The sequence below is a fragment of the Arvicanthis niloticus genome, chromosome 12 (assembly GCF_011762505.2).
Source record: "Arvicanthis niloticus isolate mArvNil1 chromosome 12, mArvNil1.pat.X, whole genome shotgun sequence".
In the NCBI taxonomy this organism is placed as follows: Eukaryota; Metazoa; Chordata; class Mammalia; order Rodentia; family Muridae; genus Arvicanthis; species Arvicanthis niloticus.
Window position 1 is genome coordinate 4,626,157 of NC_047669.1, and position 17,699 is coordinate 4,643,855.

General features: G+C 43.5%; 1 protein-coding gene and 1 pseudogene across 3 annotated transcripts; one reads left to right on the top strand and one right to left on the bottom strand.

The window, feature by feature from the left end:
- The first annotated feature begins 642 nt into the window (after nt 1-642).
- On the top strand, nt 643-4,462 carry C12H22orf39 (chromosome 12 C22orf39 homolog). 3 transcript variants are annotated; one of them, XM_034514797.2, is made up of 3 exons: nt 643-732; nt 824-991; nt 3,595-4,462. In XM_034514797.2, exons 1-3 carry the CDS (start codon nt 709-711, stop codon nt 3,715-3,717), a joined length of 315 nt encoding a protein of 104 aa, XP_034370688.1. In that variant the 5' UTR covers nt 643-708; the 3' UTR covers nt 3,718-4,462. The 3 variants fall into 3 exon arrangements, with proteins under 3 accessions (XP_034370688.1, XP_034370689.2, XP_076798745.1); XM_034514798.2 differs by lacking the exon at nt 643-732 and adding an exon at nt 3,494-3,567 and having other exon boundaries at nt 739-991; nt 3,706-3,846; XM_076942630.1 differs by lacking the exon at nt 643-732 and having other exon boundaries at nt 739-991; nt 3,595-3,867.
- A 7,778-nt stretch (nt 4,463-12,240) lies between these two features.
- LOC117717559 (large ribosomal subunit protein eL29 pseudogene) lies at nt 12,241-12,687 on the bottom strand (annotated as a pseudogene).
- Nucleotides 12,688-17,699: the final 5,012 nt, after the last annotated feature.

Below are 17,699 nucleotides of genomic sequence, written 5' to 3' on the forward strand. Positions count from 1 at the left end.
CATATTTATACACATAAAATAAATGCATTAATAAAAACGTGTGTGTGTGTGCCCATGTGTAAAGAAGAGTACAGCTCTCAGGAGTCCCTTCTGTCTCCTAGAAGGATACAAAGATCAAACCCATGTCCTTGATTCTGTTCACAAGTTTCTCTACGAGCCGAACCATCTCACCTTATGATTTCCAGTTAGGTTTTTTTGTTGTTTTTGAGACAGGGTCTCACCCTATATCCCTGTCTGGTCTAGAACTCACTGAGATGCTCCTGTTCTTGCTTCCTGAATGCTGGGATTAAGGGTGTGCAACGCTGAGTCTGTCACTTCTAGGAGAACTTTGACCCTTAGTTATCCTGCCCTGGCTCCCTCTTCATTCACCTAAACAAGCTCACCTACACTAAATGTATGCTCAGGCCTGTAGTCCGGTCACTGTAGTTTCAGACCGCCAGGTGGATTACTCGGAGTTCAAGAGTATGTACTTCAAAAGGTGAACCACATATGGATTTGAAAAATAAAAACCGGGAGAACTGACCAGAACCACTGGGTTTCAGACGGCCAGTGCTTCAAAACCTACGTGGCTTTGAAGCTAAGCCACCGGCTAGACACCAGGTGGTGTGTCCTCTTGATTGTCAGCCACTCAGTGAAGACGTCCTGTTTAGTGCGCGTTTGCTTGGAGCTCATTGGTTCACGTCTCTGTCAGTCACACGAGGCCCGGACATGGCGGTAGCAGGCAGCTGGCAGGTGAGTGAGTGTGCTGGGCTCCTGGTTATGGAGCCCAGGGTGGGGTCAGGTTATGGGGTCTGCCCGCGCTCTCCACTGTCTCTCCCCGCAGCCTCCCCGGCCGTGCGAGGTCTACCGTGCCGAGTGGGAGCTCTGCCGCAGCGCCGGGCACGTCCTACATCACTACTACGTCCACGGCGAGCGGCCGGATTGCAGGCAGTGGCTGCGCGACCTGACCAGCTGCCGCAAGTGGGAGGAGAGCCGCAGCGCCGAGGCCCAGGTGCGCGCAGGGTGTGGGTGTGTGCGCAGATCCTTCGGGGCACCCCCCCCCCCGTGTTCCCCTCCTGAGTACCCCAAAATGCGTTATCAACGGGACTTTAGACCGCGTCAATTACGGGGGGAGGGGCGCAGAAGGAAGAGAGGTATATAGAGAGGCTTGGAGAGCGGAAGGACAACATTCTAGCATTTGAGTCATCAGCTTGTCAGAGAGCCCCCCCTTCATCCAGCCCTTAGGGACAGGGCGAAAGAGGAGAAAAGCCAAGATTCCCGGAGCATGAGAGTGGGCTATAGAGGGCATAAGAACGAGCTTGAGAAGTACCTAAGAGTGTCCCAGCACGTGTGGATTGAGTTACCTTTGGCAGGTTAGCCTGGGTACTGTAAAGGACAGGGAGAGCAGTATGAAGGCTGTTGCTGGAGGTAGTTCTTTTCCTGGGCGATGTGAAGAAACCTCTACTCTAGATCGCATGTGGAGTGAGGGATGGGACCAAAGAAAGGCTTCCACTTAATCTAGCTTGACGACCAGTAACTTCTCTGAGTCACTTATCGGAGCAGGGTGACTGACTCTAAGGCAGCAGCGTTACCTGAAGACCCAGCACGGGTGATCCCTGGAAAGCAAAAGCGTTCAAGCAGCTCCAGAGTCTCTCTCCTCTCCCAGCCATTGTTTCCGCTTTTATAGTTTTGGGGAGAACGCTGGTGGTATTTTAAATCTCTGAGCTTCTTGCTCCTAAATTTCATGGGCTTCCTGAGTCGGTGAGCCTCCCTCCTACCTCCAGGTGAGAGGGATTCAAACCCTAGGACATACTTAAGACACAGGTGGCTCCCAGTATCCATTCATTAAACAAATAGTGGGCGATTTCTGATGCAGGGTGATAAGGGGAGCCCTACTTACCTGGGGCACACTGCTGTCTGGAGTATGGCATTGCTTTCCTGGATAGTGTGATGGGGAAGGGAGAGAGAAGACTCCAGGACACAGCAGAGGAGAGCATAAAGGAACAAGGGGTTGGTGTTAAATATGTGAGCATTCTGAAACTCGGCAAACCAATGTGGAAAACACGCTGCTGAAGCAAACCAAACCAGCAGACAGAAACATGGCGAAAGTAAAAACATGGTGGAAAGCTTCTTTGTGTGGTGAGAGATTGGAGATGTGCTGTCTGTAACTATATGTCAGCTATCATAAATTAGTGTAAGAAACAAAGATGTTTCTGGATAGAGAAATGGCCAGAGTCATGGAAAAGCAACTCACTGTAAAACTCAGAACACAGAAACAATTATTTCTTGAACCATTTTTTTTCCCCTCCACATAGGGTTTCTCTGTGTAGCCCTGGCTGTCCTGGAACTCACTATGTAGACCAACCTGGTTTTGAACTCAAGAGATCCACCTGCCTCTGCCTCCTGAATGCTGGGATTAAAGGCATATGCCACAACCACCTGACTTCTTTACGATTTTTAAGGTACTTTTATTCGCATATATATCTGTACCATGTGAATCTACTGCCTGAGGGTCCTCTGGAACTGGAGTTTCAGATGGCTGTGAGCTGCTGTGTGAGTGCTGGGAAGGCAGCCTCTGAACTGCTGAGGGATCTCTCCAGCCCTACAATTCTTTTTGAAAGTCTTTGTGTGTGTATGTGTGTGGCATGCGTGTGTATACATGTGCATACATTGCATGTAGAGCTCCTCTGCTGACACCAGATGTCTTCTTCGTCACTCCCCACCTGATACACTGAGGCCAGGTCTCTCCGTGAACTTGGACTGTCTCCAGCTCCTGAGTGCTGGGATTACAGGCATTCACCAACGTACTCAGCCCCTATTTGCTTCCTAAGCAATAATGATCATTTTAGAGACGGGATCATAGCCTAGGCTGGTTTGAAACTTCAGATCCTTTTGGCTCTGCCCATCAGCTGTTGGGAATACTGTCGATCCCAGTTTAAGAACATTTGTAAAGAGGCCTACATAGTAGCACCTGACACTTCACCAGGCTCAGCCCTGTTATAATCCACTGTCCAGTGTCTCTGTTGGCAGAGGCTGAAAGGAGCTGGTGGGATGGGAGAGGCACCTTTTACACACACCCTGTGCAGAGTCCAACAGTAACTTTAGACTGTTCTCTCTTCCCCACTGAGTGTCCTCACTCACAGGCTAGGCATATAACTAGCTCCACACCCTCCAGATCCGCTGTTGCTGGGGCTTAGCAGGTGTTTTGCATGACTGAAGGCAGAGCCTGAACATGGTTGTGCATACTTATAATTGCAGCACTCAGGAGGTGGAGTCAACAATCTCAGAATTGAAGGTCATACGTAGTGATCTTGAGGCCAGTGTAGGCTACCTGAGACCCTCTCTAAAACAATTCAGAGAACACAAAATAAAACTGCTGAAGTAAGATGACCTGCGGTGTGCAGACATTCTGTCTGGATCTGTGTGTGCTAAGACGGAACAGTTGTCAAGGAGTGTTGTGTGGAGGCAGCTGAGCTTGTGTGCACCCTATGTTCCCGTTTGTCCCTGTCTTCAGAATCGTGCTGAGGAAGACGGTGATGTAGGTGCCATGCAGCAGTACTAACGACCCTAGCATCCAGTTGTGCAGCAGTAAGTGACCAAGTCTCATTTGTACAGCAATCCCTCTGTGAGAGCGAGCAGGCTCGGGTCCAGACTGCTCAGAAGCACACCCTGGTATGGGCCTTGAGGCAGAGGCCCCCTGCAGACTGGAACCTCCCTCTTCCACAGGAGGACAAGTGACAAGCAACTGCAACCTTGCCCTTGACCTAGACTTTGACCGGCTCTTACTTGACCTGGAACACAGAGCAAGGCATTTCCAGCTCTAACTGCCTACTTCCCACTGGATCTGGGTATCTCATCACTGTGATACTCTGAAAGACACCTGTGTCCACATGCAGGAAGCTAAGCACTGAGGCAGGTGTCTGTGAGCAGTCAGGTGGGTCCATCCTGTTCATGCCACCTCCCCTGAGAACATCCCTGAGAGGTGGCAGTCCTGAGGTGTGAAAATCTCAAGTACACAGTGGTGGCCCTGACCTGTGTGGATCCAGGACAGACACAGTAGTCAGAATAAAGTTGCTAGACTACCTTATTCTGATGGAGCGACCCTCCTTGACCATGAGAGATGGACTGCAATGTCTTGTTTGGTGATTATCGCGTTAGCCAAGTATGGAGCTCATACTTGCTCAGCCTTTCTGGAAACAGTAGAGTATGCTCAGCGGGCAGGGCAACTTACCCTTCTGAACCAGCACCTTTTACTGGTTTTGCAGATTTAAAAAAAAAAAAAAAATACACACAGTATTGTAGGAAGCAAGGAATCTGGAGCCAAGAAATCCAAGTCCCATGGCAGAGAGAGACAGAGTTCAGGTCCAAGGAATATGGGATTTAGGCCTCCTGATTTCTCCTCATTGTTAATGTATTTTTAAAAAGCTCTTTCACATGTTCGATTCCAAAAGCAACCTGAAAATTAAAGCCATGTTACACTTTATACCTGTCTTAATTAGTATTTCTGTTGCTGCAACGAAACACCATGACCAAAAGCAAGCTGGGGTGAAAAAAAAAATGTATTCAGCTTACATTTCCACATTGTATTCCAAAATCAGGATAGAAACTCAAACAGGGCAGAAACCAGAGGCAGGAGGTGATGCAAAAGCCATGGAGGGGTGCTGTTTACTGACTTGCTCCTCATGGATTGCTCAGCCTACTTAGAGAACTCAGGACCAAAAGCCCAGTGATAGCACTACCCACCAAGGGCTGGACCCACCCTATCAATTACTAATTAAGAAAATGCTCTACAGCTGGAATTTATAGCTTTTTTAAAAATTTTTCAACTAAGGTTCCCTCCTTTCAGATAACCCTAGCTCAGTGGTTTTCAATCTTCCTGATGCTATGACCCTTTAATACAGTTCCTCATGTAGTAACACCCAAACCATAAAATTATTTTCATTGCTACTTCATAACTGTAATTTTGCAACTGTTATAAATCAGAATGTAAATCTCTGATATACAGGATATCTGATATGCAACCCCTGTAAAAGGGTTGTTCAACCCCCAAAGGTGTTGAGAAACCACAGGTTAAGAACCATTGCTACTTTATGTCAAGTTGACATATAGGTAGCCAGCCCAATACCCAACAATGCTATATACTCAGATTAGTATTCTGTTCTCTTGTAGTGTCTTAAATATATACTTAAATATACACATGTGTGGCTGCATGCATACATGAAAACATGTATGAACATAAACCCACACACTTGTACACTTACATGTATGCACATGCACACAAACATACCCACAAGCATGTGTCATACATGTGTGAACACATACAAACATGCCACACATGTACATTCACACAGACATTTGCATACCCCCCACACACAAGAAAACTAGGCCTCATAGAGGTCTCTTTATTACTAAGATGACCAAATGTCTTGTAGTTGGTTGCACTGCAGGTCTTATGTGAGGTCATAAAGCCAGTGTGGTCCAACTACATGCTCAGAACCCTTTCTGAGGCCTCCCTCGCCAAAAGCAGTGGGGTGACCATCTATGAGGCAAAATTATGGATTACTTCAGAAAAGGACACATTGAAGACTAAAATTTCCCTCCTGTGAGTTCTGCATTGTTGTGAATGATGGGACTTAGGTGCTCACAGAAACTGAACATTCAACCCTGACCCCCACTGTGCAGTGTCATCAGTGCATCCTGCCTTCCTTCTTCACAGGTGTAAATACCACACCAAAATAGAACTTGGACAGAATTCCCCTGCATTTACCCTGTTTTCATTCAATGTGGAGAAACAAAACCAGGACATTGTGTAAGGGTGTTTCAGAGTCAGCACAGGACACACTCGGACACCAAATTCTCTGCACAAAGGAGATTTATTACTCTCAAGAGACTGGGGTGGGAGCTGACCCTGGATTGGACAAAGGCAGCAGGTGTTTTGCAGGAGTGGTTCTAAGGAGAAATGGAAAAGTCTAGAGTGAGTTGGGAAGTCCAAATGATGAATTGTGATTGCTGGACTTCGGTGTTTTGATAGTTGGACCTTGGAAATAAGGGAATGGATGTTGGGAACAGTTTAGCAAGGGAGAGGGAAGGGGGAAGGATGAGACCTGCCAGCGCTTTGTAATGTTTGGGCCTGTTAGCTGTTCACCTTGTACATGCTGGATATATGTCCTACCACTGAGCTATGCCAGACAAGATCAGAGCTTTGAAGCTGGCAGATCCTATAGTTTTAAGGGAAAGACATAAACATTAAACATCCATAGAGTCTCTGGTTAGGGGTTTGGCTCAGAGGTACATAACTTGCCTTGCCAGCACAAGGACCCAAGTTGATCTCCAAGCACTTCAATAAATAAAAAGTGAGAGTTAAAAACCAGGTATGGTGGTATGTCATGCTGTGGTCCAAGCACTTGGGAGACAGCAGAAGATCAGGAGTTTAAGACCATCCATGGCTATATGGGACCCTGTCTGAAAAACAAACAAACAATAAATAAAATACAAATAAATAAAAAAACTAAAATGATAATATCACAACAAAAGTGCACACAGGAGGCAGATGGAGCCATGTCTCAAACTCTTTGGATAAAACTCTATAGTTACAAGTGTACTGAACATATTACCATTGCAAGAAGCTTCACGTAAGTTATTTATTTATTTATTTATTTATTTATTTATTTTTGAGACAGGATCTCACTGTGCAGCTCTGGCTGTCCTGAAACTCACTCTGTAGACCAGGCTGCCCTCGAACTCTCAGAGATCCACCTTCCTCTGCTCCTAAGTGCTGGGACTAAAGTTATATGCCACTCCACTTGGCTATCACACAGGTTCTTATCTAAACCATGGAGAACACATTGCTATTTTTATGAAGCTGATGTGTACATAACAGCAACTTAGATAAAATCCAAAGAAACTACCTGATTTTGAAAAAAAAAAAAAAATCTTAGGGAGCTGGAAAGATAGATCAGCTGTTAAGAACAACTGCTACTTTTTCAGAGAGCCTGTATGCAATTCCCAGCACCCATGTGGTAGTTCATTGTCATCTATAATTCCAGTTCCAGAGGATCCAATATCCTCTGACCTCCAGCCCGTTCCCTTTCCTCCCCTCCCCTCCCCTCCCCTCCCCTCCCCTCCCCTTCCCTTCCCTTCTATTACCTCCCCTCCCCTCCCCTCCCTTCCCTTCCCTTCTTCCCTTCCCTCCCCTCCCTTCCCTTCCCTTCTTCCCTTCCCTTCCCTTCCCTTCTTCCCTTCCCTTCCTTCCTCCCCTTCCCTCCCCTCCCTTCCCTTCTTCCCTTCCCTTCTTCCCTTCCCTTCTTCCCTTCCCTTCCCTCCCCTCCCCTCCCTTCCCTTCCCTTCTTCCCTTCCCTTCTTCCCTTCCCTTCTTCCCTTCCCTTCTTCCATCCCCTCCCCTCCCCTCCCCTCCCTTCCCTTCTTCCCTTCCCTTCTTCCCTTCCCTTCCCTCCCCTCCCCTCCCCTCCCTCCCCTCCCCTCCCTTTCCTTCCTTTTCCCTTCCCTTCCTTTCCCTTTTCCCTTTTTCCTTTTTTCTCTTTTTCCCCTTTTTTCCCTTTTTTCCCTTTTTTTCCCTTTTCCCCCTTTCCCCTTTTCCCCCTTTCCTCCTTTTCCCCCCTTTTCCCTTTCCCCCCTTTTTCCCTTTTCCCCCTTTCCCCCCTTTTCCCTTTTTTTCCCTTTTCCCCCTTTTCCCCTTTTCCCCCTTTTCCCTTTTTTTCCCTTTTCCCCCTTTTCCCCCTTTTCCCCTTTTTTCCCTTTTTCCCCTTTCCCTTTTTTCCCTTTTCCCTTCCCTTCCCTCTTCCCTTCCCTTCCCTCTTCCCTTCCCTTCCCTCTTCCCTTCCCTTCCCTCTTCCCTTCCCTTCCCTCTTCCCTTCCCTCTTCCCTTCCCTTCCTTCCCTTCCCTCCTCTCTGCCTTTCTCTGCCTCTGCTAGCTTCACAACTCCCCTCCCTATGCCCTGAATAAACTCTCTTCTATACTAAAAAAAAAAAAAAAAGGTAATTGTTTATCAATCAGTATCCAAAAGTGTTCAACATTATCTATAAGTGCTCTGTTCAACATTTATGGTGGATATTCACTTTATAAGATTGTTTCCAACTTCTACATTTGCTGGTTTCAGCAAAGGACACACATTCACTACTCTGAGTCAAGAGCATTAGAGAGTATATAATTTTAAATTTTAGTTGGGCATTAGTTTAGGATGTAAAAGTAGATTACAAAGGACATTCAAGGCAAGTAATGTTGCTTGTTACAATGTTCTCTTAAAGGCAGGTTAAACAAACAGGCCAAGCATACAGTAGGATAGAGTCTTAAGTCTTAAGTAACCTCAAAGTATATTATTAACTCTGGCTGTGAGGTCCAGTATCTTAGGATGTAAGACAAGATCTTCATAATATTGCGTTGCCACAGTTTTTCCTTTTTAGTTTTATTAAAGAAGCATGACCATGGAGGTGGTCACTGATGAGAAGCTCAACAAGGCATGATGTATTGTGGGGGTAGCCAGAATTGGTATCACTTCAATCCAGGTGGTCCCCTTGAAAACTTGACCAAGGCATGATTAGAGCTTTGAGGAAGTGCTTTCAGACAAATAGAATGGCTATTCCTGTAAAAGACCATATATTAAGATTTAATCCTGAAAACCACTAGAAAAGTGTTTAGCCAGTTAGTTATCACACACCGTCTTAGGTTTATTTGAAGTTAGGAACTTATAGTTACTGTAGTTTGGGTAGACTGGGTTAAGGCTACCCTGACCTGACAGTGATAACTATGGCAGCCATCATAGCTGCCATAACCATCCAATTAATCTTTTTTTTAAAAAACCATATATTCCAAGGCTGTGGTTTTCCATTGCTATGAAGAAACACCACGATCAAAGCAACTCTTATAAAGGAAAACATTTAATTGGGGCTGGCTTACAGTTTCAGAAGTTCAGTCCATTATCATCATGGTGAGAAACATGGCAGTATGTAGGCACACATGGTGCCGGAGGAGCTAAGAGTTCTACATCTCGATTCAAAGGCAGTGAAGGAGACTATGTAACACTGGGCATAGTTTAAGCATATGTGACCTCAAAGCTCAAACCCACAGTAATGCACTTCCTCCAACAAGGCTATACCTCCTAATAATGACCCTATGGGTGTAACACTCAAACACATGCGTCTGTAGGACCATACCTATTCAAACCACCATAAAAGCAGGACTAAGTTGTGTTAAAGCAGATTCCCCATACCACAGGTGAATCAGATTAACAGGAGACAAACTCAGTATAGTGAGTGGAAGTGACAGGTAATTTACTGTGGTTGAAAATCAAGAACGTGTCCCTCTTTTGTTATAGTGTCTTCTGGTACTGTTGTGCTAGAAGGCATTCATGACCACCAAGGAGCTGATTCTGATGCAGTTGCACTAGGGTCTCTTTATATAAGCTCGAGCTTGGGCCCCAACACCATCTCTAACACAGTAGAATAGAAGGGTACAACAATCAGTCTAATTTTAAGAAGGTATTTATAGAAGCAAGAAGGGGATGTATAGCCTGGTGCATATTGGATTGGGGGGCCATGTATCTGTGAATAGATAATCTGTTCTATGCTCCTGCAGGGATGTGTTTCTATCTAGCCAGCCACCAGAGCTCTCTGGATTTGTGAATGAACACACACACACACACACACACACACACACACACACACACACACACAGAGAGAGAGAGAGAGAGAGACAGACAGAGAGAGAGAGAGACAGAGACAGAGACAGAGACAGAGACAGACAGAGAGACAGAGAGCACGTTATTTTTAATATGCCTTCCTAGCTCGATGGCTGAGCACGTCTAAACCTTCCCCCGGCTAGCACACACTCCCTTTTGGTATTCTGGAGTCAACATTTTCTAAAGCTATTTTTTATCTTTTGTTCCCTAGATCCAAAGCTGGGGAGTGGCCCCTGGGGCTGCTTCCACCGATTCTTACATGTTGGTGGGCCTTTAATTCTCATCTCTCTGCTTCCCCATCATGGCCATTCTCTCTATCCTTCTACCCCGCAGTCCCTTGCCTGTGCAATTTAAAAGTCCCACCTCCATCTCCCTGCCCAGCTATTGGCTGTATGGCAGTTCTTTATTATCAATCAAAGCCATCTGGGGTCGGGGACCCTCAGTGTCTGGAAGTGCAGCCTTTGGGAGCCAAATTAAGGCAAAGCATTAGAACTAATCCCCAACATCTCACCCTTTCTGTCCAATAAAAAAAAAAGACTATTCTCTCAGGCATAAATTGAGTATAGCCATAACAACTATGTAAATTACAATGTATGATACACAATTAACATCCAGTCCATCATAGTTGTCAATTAGATACAATACTCTACTATCTTGACTTAGTTTACAATTCTATACCTGAATTATGTTCTGATTTTAGCTTGTATTACCATCTAAAAACCATACTTTCAAATCTATATCATCTAAGTGCTAAACAACTTGAGTTTGATTATGAGACTATAACTAGTCTTCCACCCCATCAGAAATCCAAGAATGAATTATTACCTGAATATACAGGAAGCACAAAAACATAGCTTCCAAAACTTAAACAAATTGTAGAGACAGCTGACTACCTGGACAGTACTTTATTACTCAAAATGTTGAGGCATTTGTCTTTAGCCTTCTAGCCCAGAACCATCTGACAGACCTTGAAATGAAGCAGGGACTGTGAAGGACTCGTTTACTCTGTCTGGGCAAAGTTAAACTGTCTACTATCCTGCATTGTGTGTCCTTTCCTGGACAGTATTTTTTTTTTTTTTTGTCTTTAGAAGAATAGGGCAGGGCCTGGAGAGATGACTCAGTGGTTAAGAACACTGATTGTTCTTCCAGAGGTCCTGAGTTCAATTCCCAGCAACTATATGGTGGTTCACAACCATCTCTAATGGGATCTGATGCCATCTTTTGGTGTGTATGAAGACAGCTATAATTGTACTCATATACATAAAATAAATAAATAAATCTTAAAAAAAGAATAGGGCAATTTTTGTTCAGTGGATATCTTGCCATAACTAGAGCAACTCCATATGGAGGTTTTGATGCTCAGTTTCATTTTTGAACCAAGTAAGGGGTACAGTCAGAAGCAGACATGTCTCTAATCAAAATCATTAATAAAGAATTAATATTAAATACTATATTCTGTGTATTTCTGATGTTTTTGAAGACTATCTATATAAAGTATATCTGAATTGTTAAAACTTGACTACTCTTAGCTATTTCTATTTTAATGTTATAGAAAGCACCTTAATATAATGAGATCATAATCTAATGTAGTGCATATCTTTTGCTACCCCACTCTAAACTCTGGGAATGGGCCATGCTGCCAGCCCCCACCCAGAGAATATTGGATCCACAGATGAAAACAGGACTGGAGATATGGCTCAGTGGTTAAGAGGACTGACTGTTCTACCAGAGGTCTTGAGTTCAATTCCCAGCAACCACATGGTGGCTCATAACCATCTGTAATGTATCTGATATACTCTTCTAGTGTGTGTCTGAAGACAGCTCCAGTGTACTCATATAAATAAAAAATAAATAAATCTTTTTTTTAAAAAGATAGTGGATTCTCACCCATATTGGGCGCCATCTGTAGTATGTAGCTTTTGCTAACTCCATCTAAGCTCTGGGAACAGGCTGTGCTACCAGCCCCTGCCTAGAGAATATTGGATCTGAGGATGAAAAACACAGACACACATGCCAGTTAATCTTAAAATGCCTTTGCTAATGCAATTACTGGGCATTGCTAAACCTCCCCTGCTACCCAGGCATAATCAGATAGAGTGGCCAACGGCTACCCCAACTGAAAACTCACATGGCAGGTTGGTGTTATCTCTTGTTGCTACTCTTTCCTTCTTCCCCAGCACTCTGCATCTGTTTGGCTTGCCTGTGGGGACTGGAAGTCTCGACTATACCACCCAGCTCATTGGCCACTAGTATCTTTATTGATAGATCAAGAACCAATTGAGGAACAGAACCTTAGCATCAGACCTATCCTCTACAATCTAATATAACCATGAGTTTACTATCTGGTCTTTAACTTGCATTACTTAATCATCCTAAACAGTTTGTAGTAGCAGTTATTAGAAGGACTGGGTCAAAGCCTTGTATTGTTTTTTTTTTTTTTTTTTTTTAACAGATCTTACCTCGAGTTTATTTGTAAAAACAGCCTAGGACACTGGTCATCTGCAAATAGTGTGTGGGTAGGTGTGTCACGGCAGTCCATCTGTCTTCATGTTGGCAGGAACCTTTTCTATGGGTCCTTCACAGGGGCCTGGGTACCTTTAGGAGCCTGGGCTGGAGCTTTGGCCTCTGCCTTGGTTTGAACCTTGGGCTTTGGTTGGCAGAGCCTACGACCCTTGGCCATGTAGCTTTGAATCCACTTCCCAAGCTTGGGGTGAGCGATGAAAGCCAGGCGGCTAAGTTTGCGGCTGGGGCCCTTTGGCATCTTGGGCTTGATGGCCTGAGGCTTCACAAGGGCCTTGATGGCTTCTGCACAAGCACTCACTGCATTTACATTGTTGGTCTGCATCTTCTTCAGGCCTTTCTTGTTGTGCTTCTTAGCAAAGCGCATGTTCCTCAGGAACTTGGGGTCAACCCCCTTAAGAGATTCATATCTTTGTGACCCGGGTTTCTTGATGCCATTTCTGTGCCATTTGCGGGACTGGTTGTGTGTGGTGTGGTTTTTAGACTTGGTCATGTCTGCACGGTAAGCTGCGGCTTCCACAGCGCCTGGAACAGGAAGAGAAAGAGCTAAGTCTTGTATTCTTAAATGAGTTGTATAGGTACGATGCCTATTTAAGAGTAACAATATTAATTTCAAGTTTTGTAATAATATATACAGATTTATACCAATAAAGACCTTAAATTTGTGTCAATATATAGATTCTATACTAATATAAGAAATTATGCCGAGTGTGGTGGCACACGCCTTTAATCCCAGCACTTGGAAGGCAGAGGCAGGTGGATTTCTGAGTTCAAGGCCAGCCTGGTCTACAGAGTGAGTTCCAGAACAGCCAGGGCTACACAGAGAAACCTTGTCTCGAAAAACAAAAAAAAACAAAAAACAAACAAAAAAGAAATTATAACTTCAATATTGCATCAATTACAAAGGTCTCTACCAATGTAAGTTTGTGGCTATATAATGCTTTGCTTAAGGATAAATTTAGTAATCCATCCCTTCTATTTTCTTCCTGTTCACAATTATGACCATTTTAAAACTATCCCTTAAAATGACAACCTATCTCTAATTTATAAAATAACTGTAACTGGAGACCAAACCCAAGGGATCAGGATGACAACTCTCCACAACTTTTTCTTGCTGAATAAGGGCAACAAAAATTCTTTAAAAGGGGAGGGGTAAGAAAATTAGAAAATTTGGTTAGATTTAAGAAAGCTTGATTTAGCATCTGTTATCCAGTCTCTGTATGCTTAGAAGGCTCAGGGCTTTACAGAAGTTCTGACTGGATCTGTCTGAAAGGCTAGATGAACTGAGTCCATCGGGAATCAGCAGCACTTCAAGAAGCTGTTCTTGAAGCAAGTCTCTGGACAGCACCAGGAAGCAGGGGGCTGGAACATTAGGTCAATTCAGCATCCCTGAAGATGAATCTTGCCAAAGGTATACATTCTGTAATATATGAATCTCACAAACAAAATTTTAGTACTATTAAGATATTCATATGGATTGTGCAAGGTGCACAGATCAGTTAAGGATAAATTTTGTTCCTTCTTTGAGCAGGTGAAAGACAACTATAATTTTATGAATTAATTTGATCAATAAGCAATCATAATAAATCTTCATTCATGCCACATGAAGGAGGGCACCAAGAATCTTAAGGGTTCCATAACCAAGAAGATTTAGCTGAAGTTTTAGCTAGAGACACTTTTATGTCTAAGCCAGTTACTGGGCTGTTGCCATGTTGAGGAATCAGTAGATCAAGTTACCTGTCCTGTTTGATTTTCTCAAAATTTTCTTTTCTATAGCCAAGACACAGAAAAAGTCTTCTCCTGTCATATCTAATCCATATCATTCTAGAAGAGGTCCAAAATCTTTTCTCCTTTCCTTTTTTTTTTTTTTTTTGGTTTTTTGAGACAGGGTTTCTCTGTGTAGCCCTGGTTGTTCTGGAACTCACTCTGTAGACCAGGCTGGCCTTGAACTCAGAAATCCGCCTGTCTCTGCCTCCCAAGTGCTGGGATTAAAGGTGTGTGCCACCACTGCCCGGCTCTTTTCTCCTTTCCTGTCAACACAAATACAGAGCCTCTCTCCCAAAACAGCATGTCCTTGGCCCAGTAACAAGAAATCGTTAAAGGTATAGATGGAATTAATTTATTAGCTTAATCTGTCTCCCAGAGGATTTTTAATATTATAAATACCACCAATCTTATATTCATATTCATTTTGATAATTAAAACAATTCAAATTAATTAAAACAATATAAACAAATATTATTTGTTGGGATAGAGCTCCTCCACTATCTCCTGTTTTGTTATTATACAATTAATTTTTCATAGTGAGACCAAGGCCTAAGTTTCTACTGTGTGAGACAGGTTAGGCTCCCTATCCCCTTCTTTCTGACCTACAATTTAAGATAAAAAGCCTCAAAGTATTTATTCATCTATGTATTTAACTTTAATTAAATTTCCTTCTACTTAATTGTATAAGCCTATTTCCTGGGTCTATTTTTGTCACACCAGGCTGAGTAATCCCAGAAATCCTACATAGACCATTTTCAAAGATCCCAAGAGCTGCCCTGGCATAGACATTTTAAATTTTCTTTTAATTCATTTTTCTCACTTCTTCTATTCTCCCTTTTTTTGCTTTTATTTCCTACATTTGAGATCAAAGGCCTTGATTTATTTATTCCATGTATACTTAACATTTAAACAATTGCCATTATACTCCTTTCTATCCTTAAAAACAATTAAATCAAATTTTATTTCTCTCTATCCTTTGATTATTTGCTACCCTCTGACTGGCTCTCTGCCTTGTGCACCCTGTCTCTACACAGCAGGGGCAGAGCTCCCAGCACCTCGGAGCTCAAACTCTGAAGCAGCTAGAAGGGCCCACATACATTCCTGTGTTCCTTTGTTCTACTTTCTCAGCCTGTGTGTGGGAACAGCTCCTCTCACTGAGAAACTAATTCTCCCCCCTCCTAATCTTACATCATGGTGTGTGTATTCCATTCAGGAATCTCCAATTAATTTTTAAAAGTGAGTTCTTGTCTACCATGTTGCATGCCATCTGTAGCAGTTGAATAATTAATCTGCTCTATGCTCCTGCAGGGTCGTGTTTCTAGCCAGCCGCCAGAGCTCTCTGGATTTGTGAATGAAAACTAACTCTCTCTCTCTCTCTCTCTCTCTCTCTCACACACACACACACACACACACACACACACACACACACACACACACACAGAGTGTTATTTTTAAAATTATTTTTAATGTGCTTTCATAGTTTAATAGCTAGGCACTTCTAAACTTTCCTGTGTCTAGCACATACTCCCCTCTGATATTTCTGAGTCAACATTTTCTAAAACTATTTTTTATATTTGGTTCATTAGACCCAAGTTGGGGAGTGGTCCCTGGGGCTGCTTCCTCGGATTCTTACATGTTGGTGGGCCTTTAATTCTCATCTCTCTGCTCTCCCATCATGGCCATTCTCTCTGTCCTACCCCTCAGTCCCTTGCCTGTGCAATTTAAAAGTCTCACCTCCATCTTCCTGCTCAGCCATTGCTGTATGGCAACTCTTTATTACCAATCAAAGCCAGCTGGGGTCAGGAACCCTCAGTGTCTAGGAGAGTAGTTTTGGGGAGCCACATTAAGACAAAGCATTAGAACTAATTCCCAATGGGGCCATTATAGCCTTTATCATAATTGGCTGGTACTGGGAACCAAACTATTAACTTAATTTCTGTTTTCCTCCTGCTTGGTGGTTGTTAGGAAGTGAAGTGCCAGGGATAGACATGTAACCTGGAGGTACAGATTTGTTGGGGAATAACCTGGAAACTGGTACTAGGTACTGGCCTGATAGTTAACTTGAGGTCAGCTTTAGTTCAAGTTCTCTAAGATGGACTCTGAAGTCAAAAGTTCTGGTTTCTCAGTACTGGTTTATGGTACAGCTTTATTAATCCTGCTGGAATTCAGAGAAAGTCTGTGGAAGGAAGTACAGATGTGGAGCCTAGATTCAAGTTATGGAGGAAATAAGAGCTAAATCCTTGAGGAAATTTAGATAAAAGCATGAATTTGGTTAAAACGTCTTGCCCACCCTACCCCCTCTTTTTGAGATGGTTACTCTACATAGCCCTGGCTGGCCTGGAACTCACTATGTAGGCCAGGCTTGGCTTGGACTCACAGAGATCCATCTGATTCTACCTCACAAGTATTGGGATTAAAGGTATGTGCTGCTGTCTGTCTCTTTTTGCTCTTTTATAATACTACTTTGTAGATACTAATATAAAATTAAGAGAAACAATTTTTAATTAAAGTGTAGCTGAGTATGGTGGCTCACACCTTTAATCCCAGCAATATTCAGCTCACACCTTTAATCCCAGCAATCAGGAGGCTGAAGCAGAAGCATCTCTGAGTTTGAGGTCAGACTGGTCTGTAGAGTGAATTCAAGGACAGTCAGGGATACACAGAGAAACCCTGTCTCAAAAACCAGAGAGAGAGAGAGAGAGAGAGAGAGAGAGAGAGAGAGAGAGAGAGGTGAATGTTTCAAAATTGATGACAGTAGTTAAAAGTCTTAGATGAATCAGTAGGACTGTTGTCTGTTGATTTGTGTCGAAGTCCTCATTCTAGAGGAAGCAGTCAGTCACCATTGGCAAGCAGCTCAGCACCCTCACAGGTGTGAGTCGTAGTAAAAGTAAACACGTTTTAAATGACCAAAAGAGATTGGATTATGAGGCTGTGTCTGATAATTTTAATTGTTTTTGTAAAGCTGTAGTGGCTGGCACTTACAGTAGTCACTGAGCTCAGGTTGATTATTCTTGGAACTCCATTGTTTTACATAGAGGTTTAACACGGACATGTGACACTCTGAACTTTTAACGTCTGTACATCACCTTTCAGTCTCCTCTTGCACATACCTTCGGCTAACACCCTCACAACTTGCATAAACCTTCCTCTCTTCCTCTCCATTCTGGAAACACCCAGCTATCTTAACCGTTTTTACAACTTGTATGAACTTTTTTTTTATCCAGTCACAGCCATCCATTTTAACATTACATCCACATTGTATTGCCTATTCTCTTTCTCTGGTAAGGACAAACTATTTTCTTAACTACACTCTCAGTGAAAACTGTCAGGCTTGCGAGCAGGGATGTGGGAAACTCTTCCTCTGTACTACCTCTTTGATTTCCCTGCTCCTCTCTCTATCGAGTCCAGTTGGATTCTAAGCCAGAATGTTTTTTTTTAAGGTGATAGGAATCTTTTTTCTTATGGCTGGAATGGTCAGGCATCCTCAGTTGAGCTGGTGGAGTCCTGCTATCTGCTGTGGAATCTTTTTTCTTATGGTTGGAATGGTCAGGCATCCTCAGTTGAGCTGGTGGAGTCCTGCTATCTGCTGTAGCAGCGGGTGGTAGAGGTGCTGAACAACCTGATGAAGGCAGGGTCTGGAACAAGGAGGCTGCACAGGAACTGTGCATGCATGATATGTCTAGAGCTGAGTTTACACGTTTGTTTCAATAATGTCTTAGTTCTAACTTGTTTAAATAC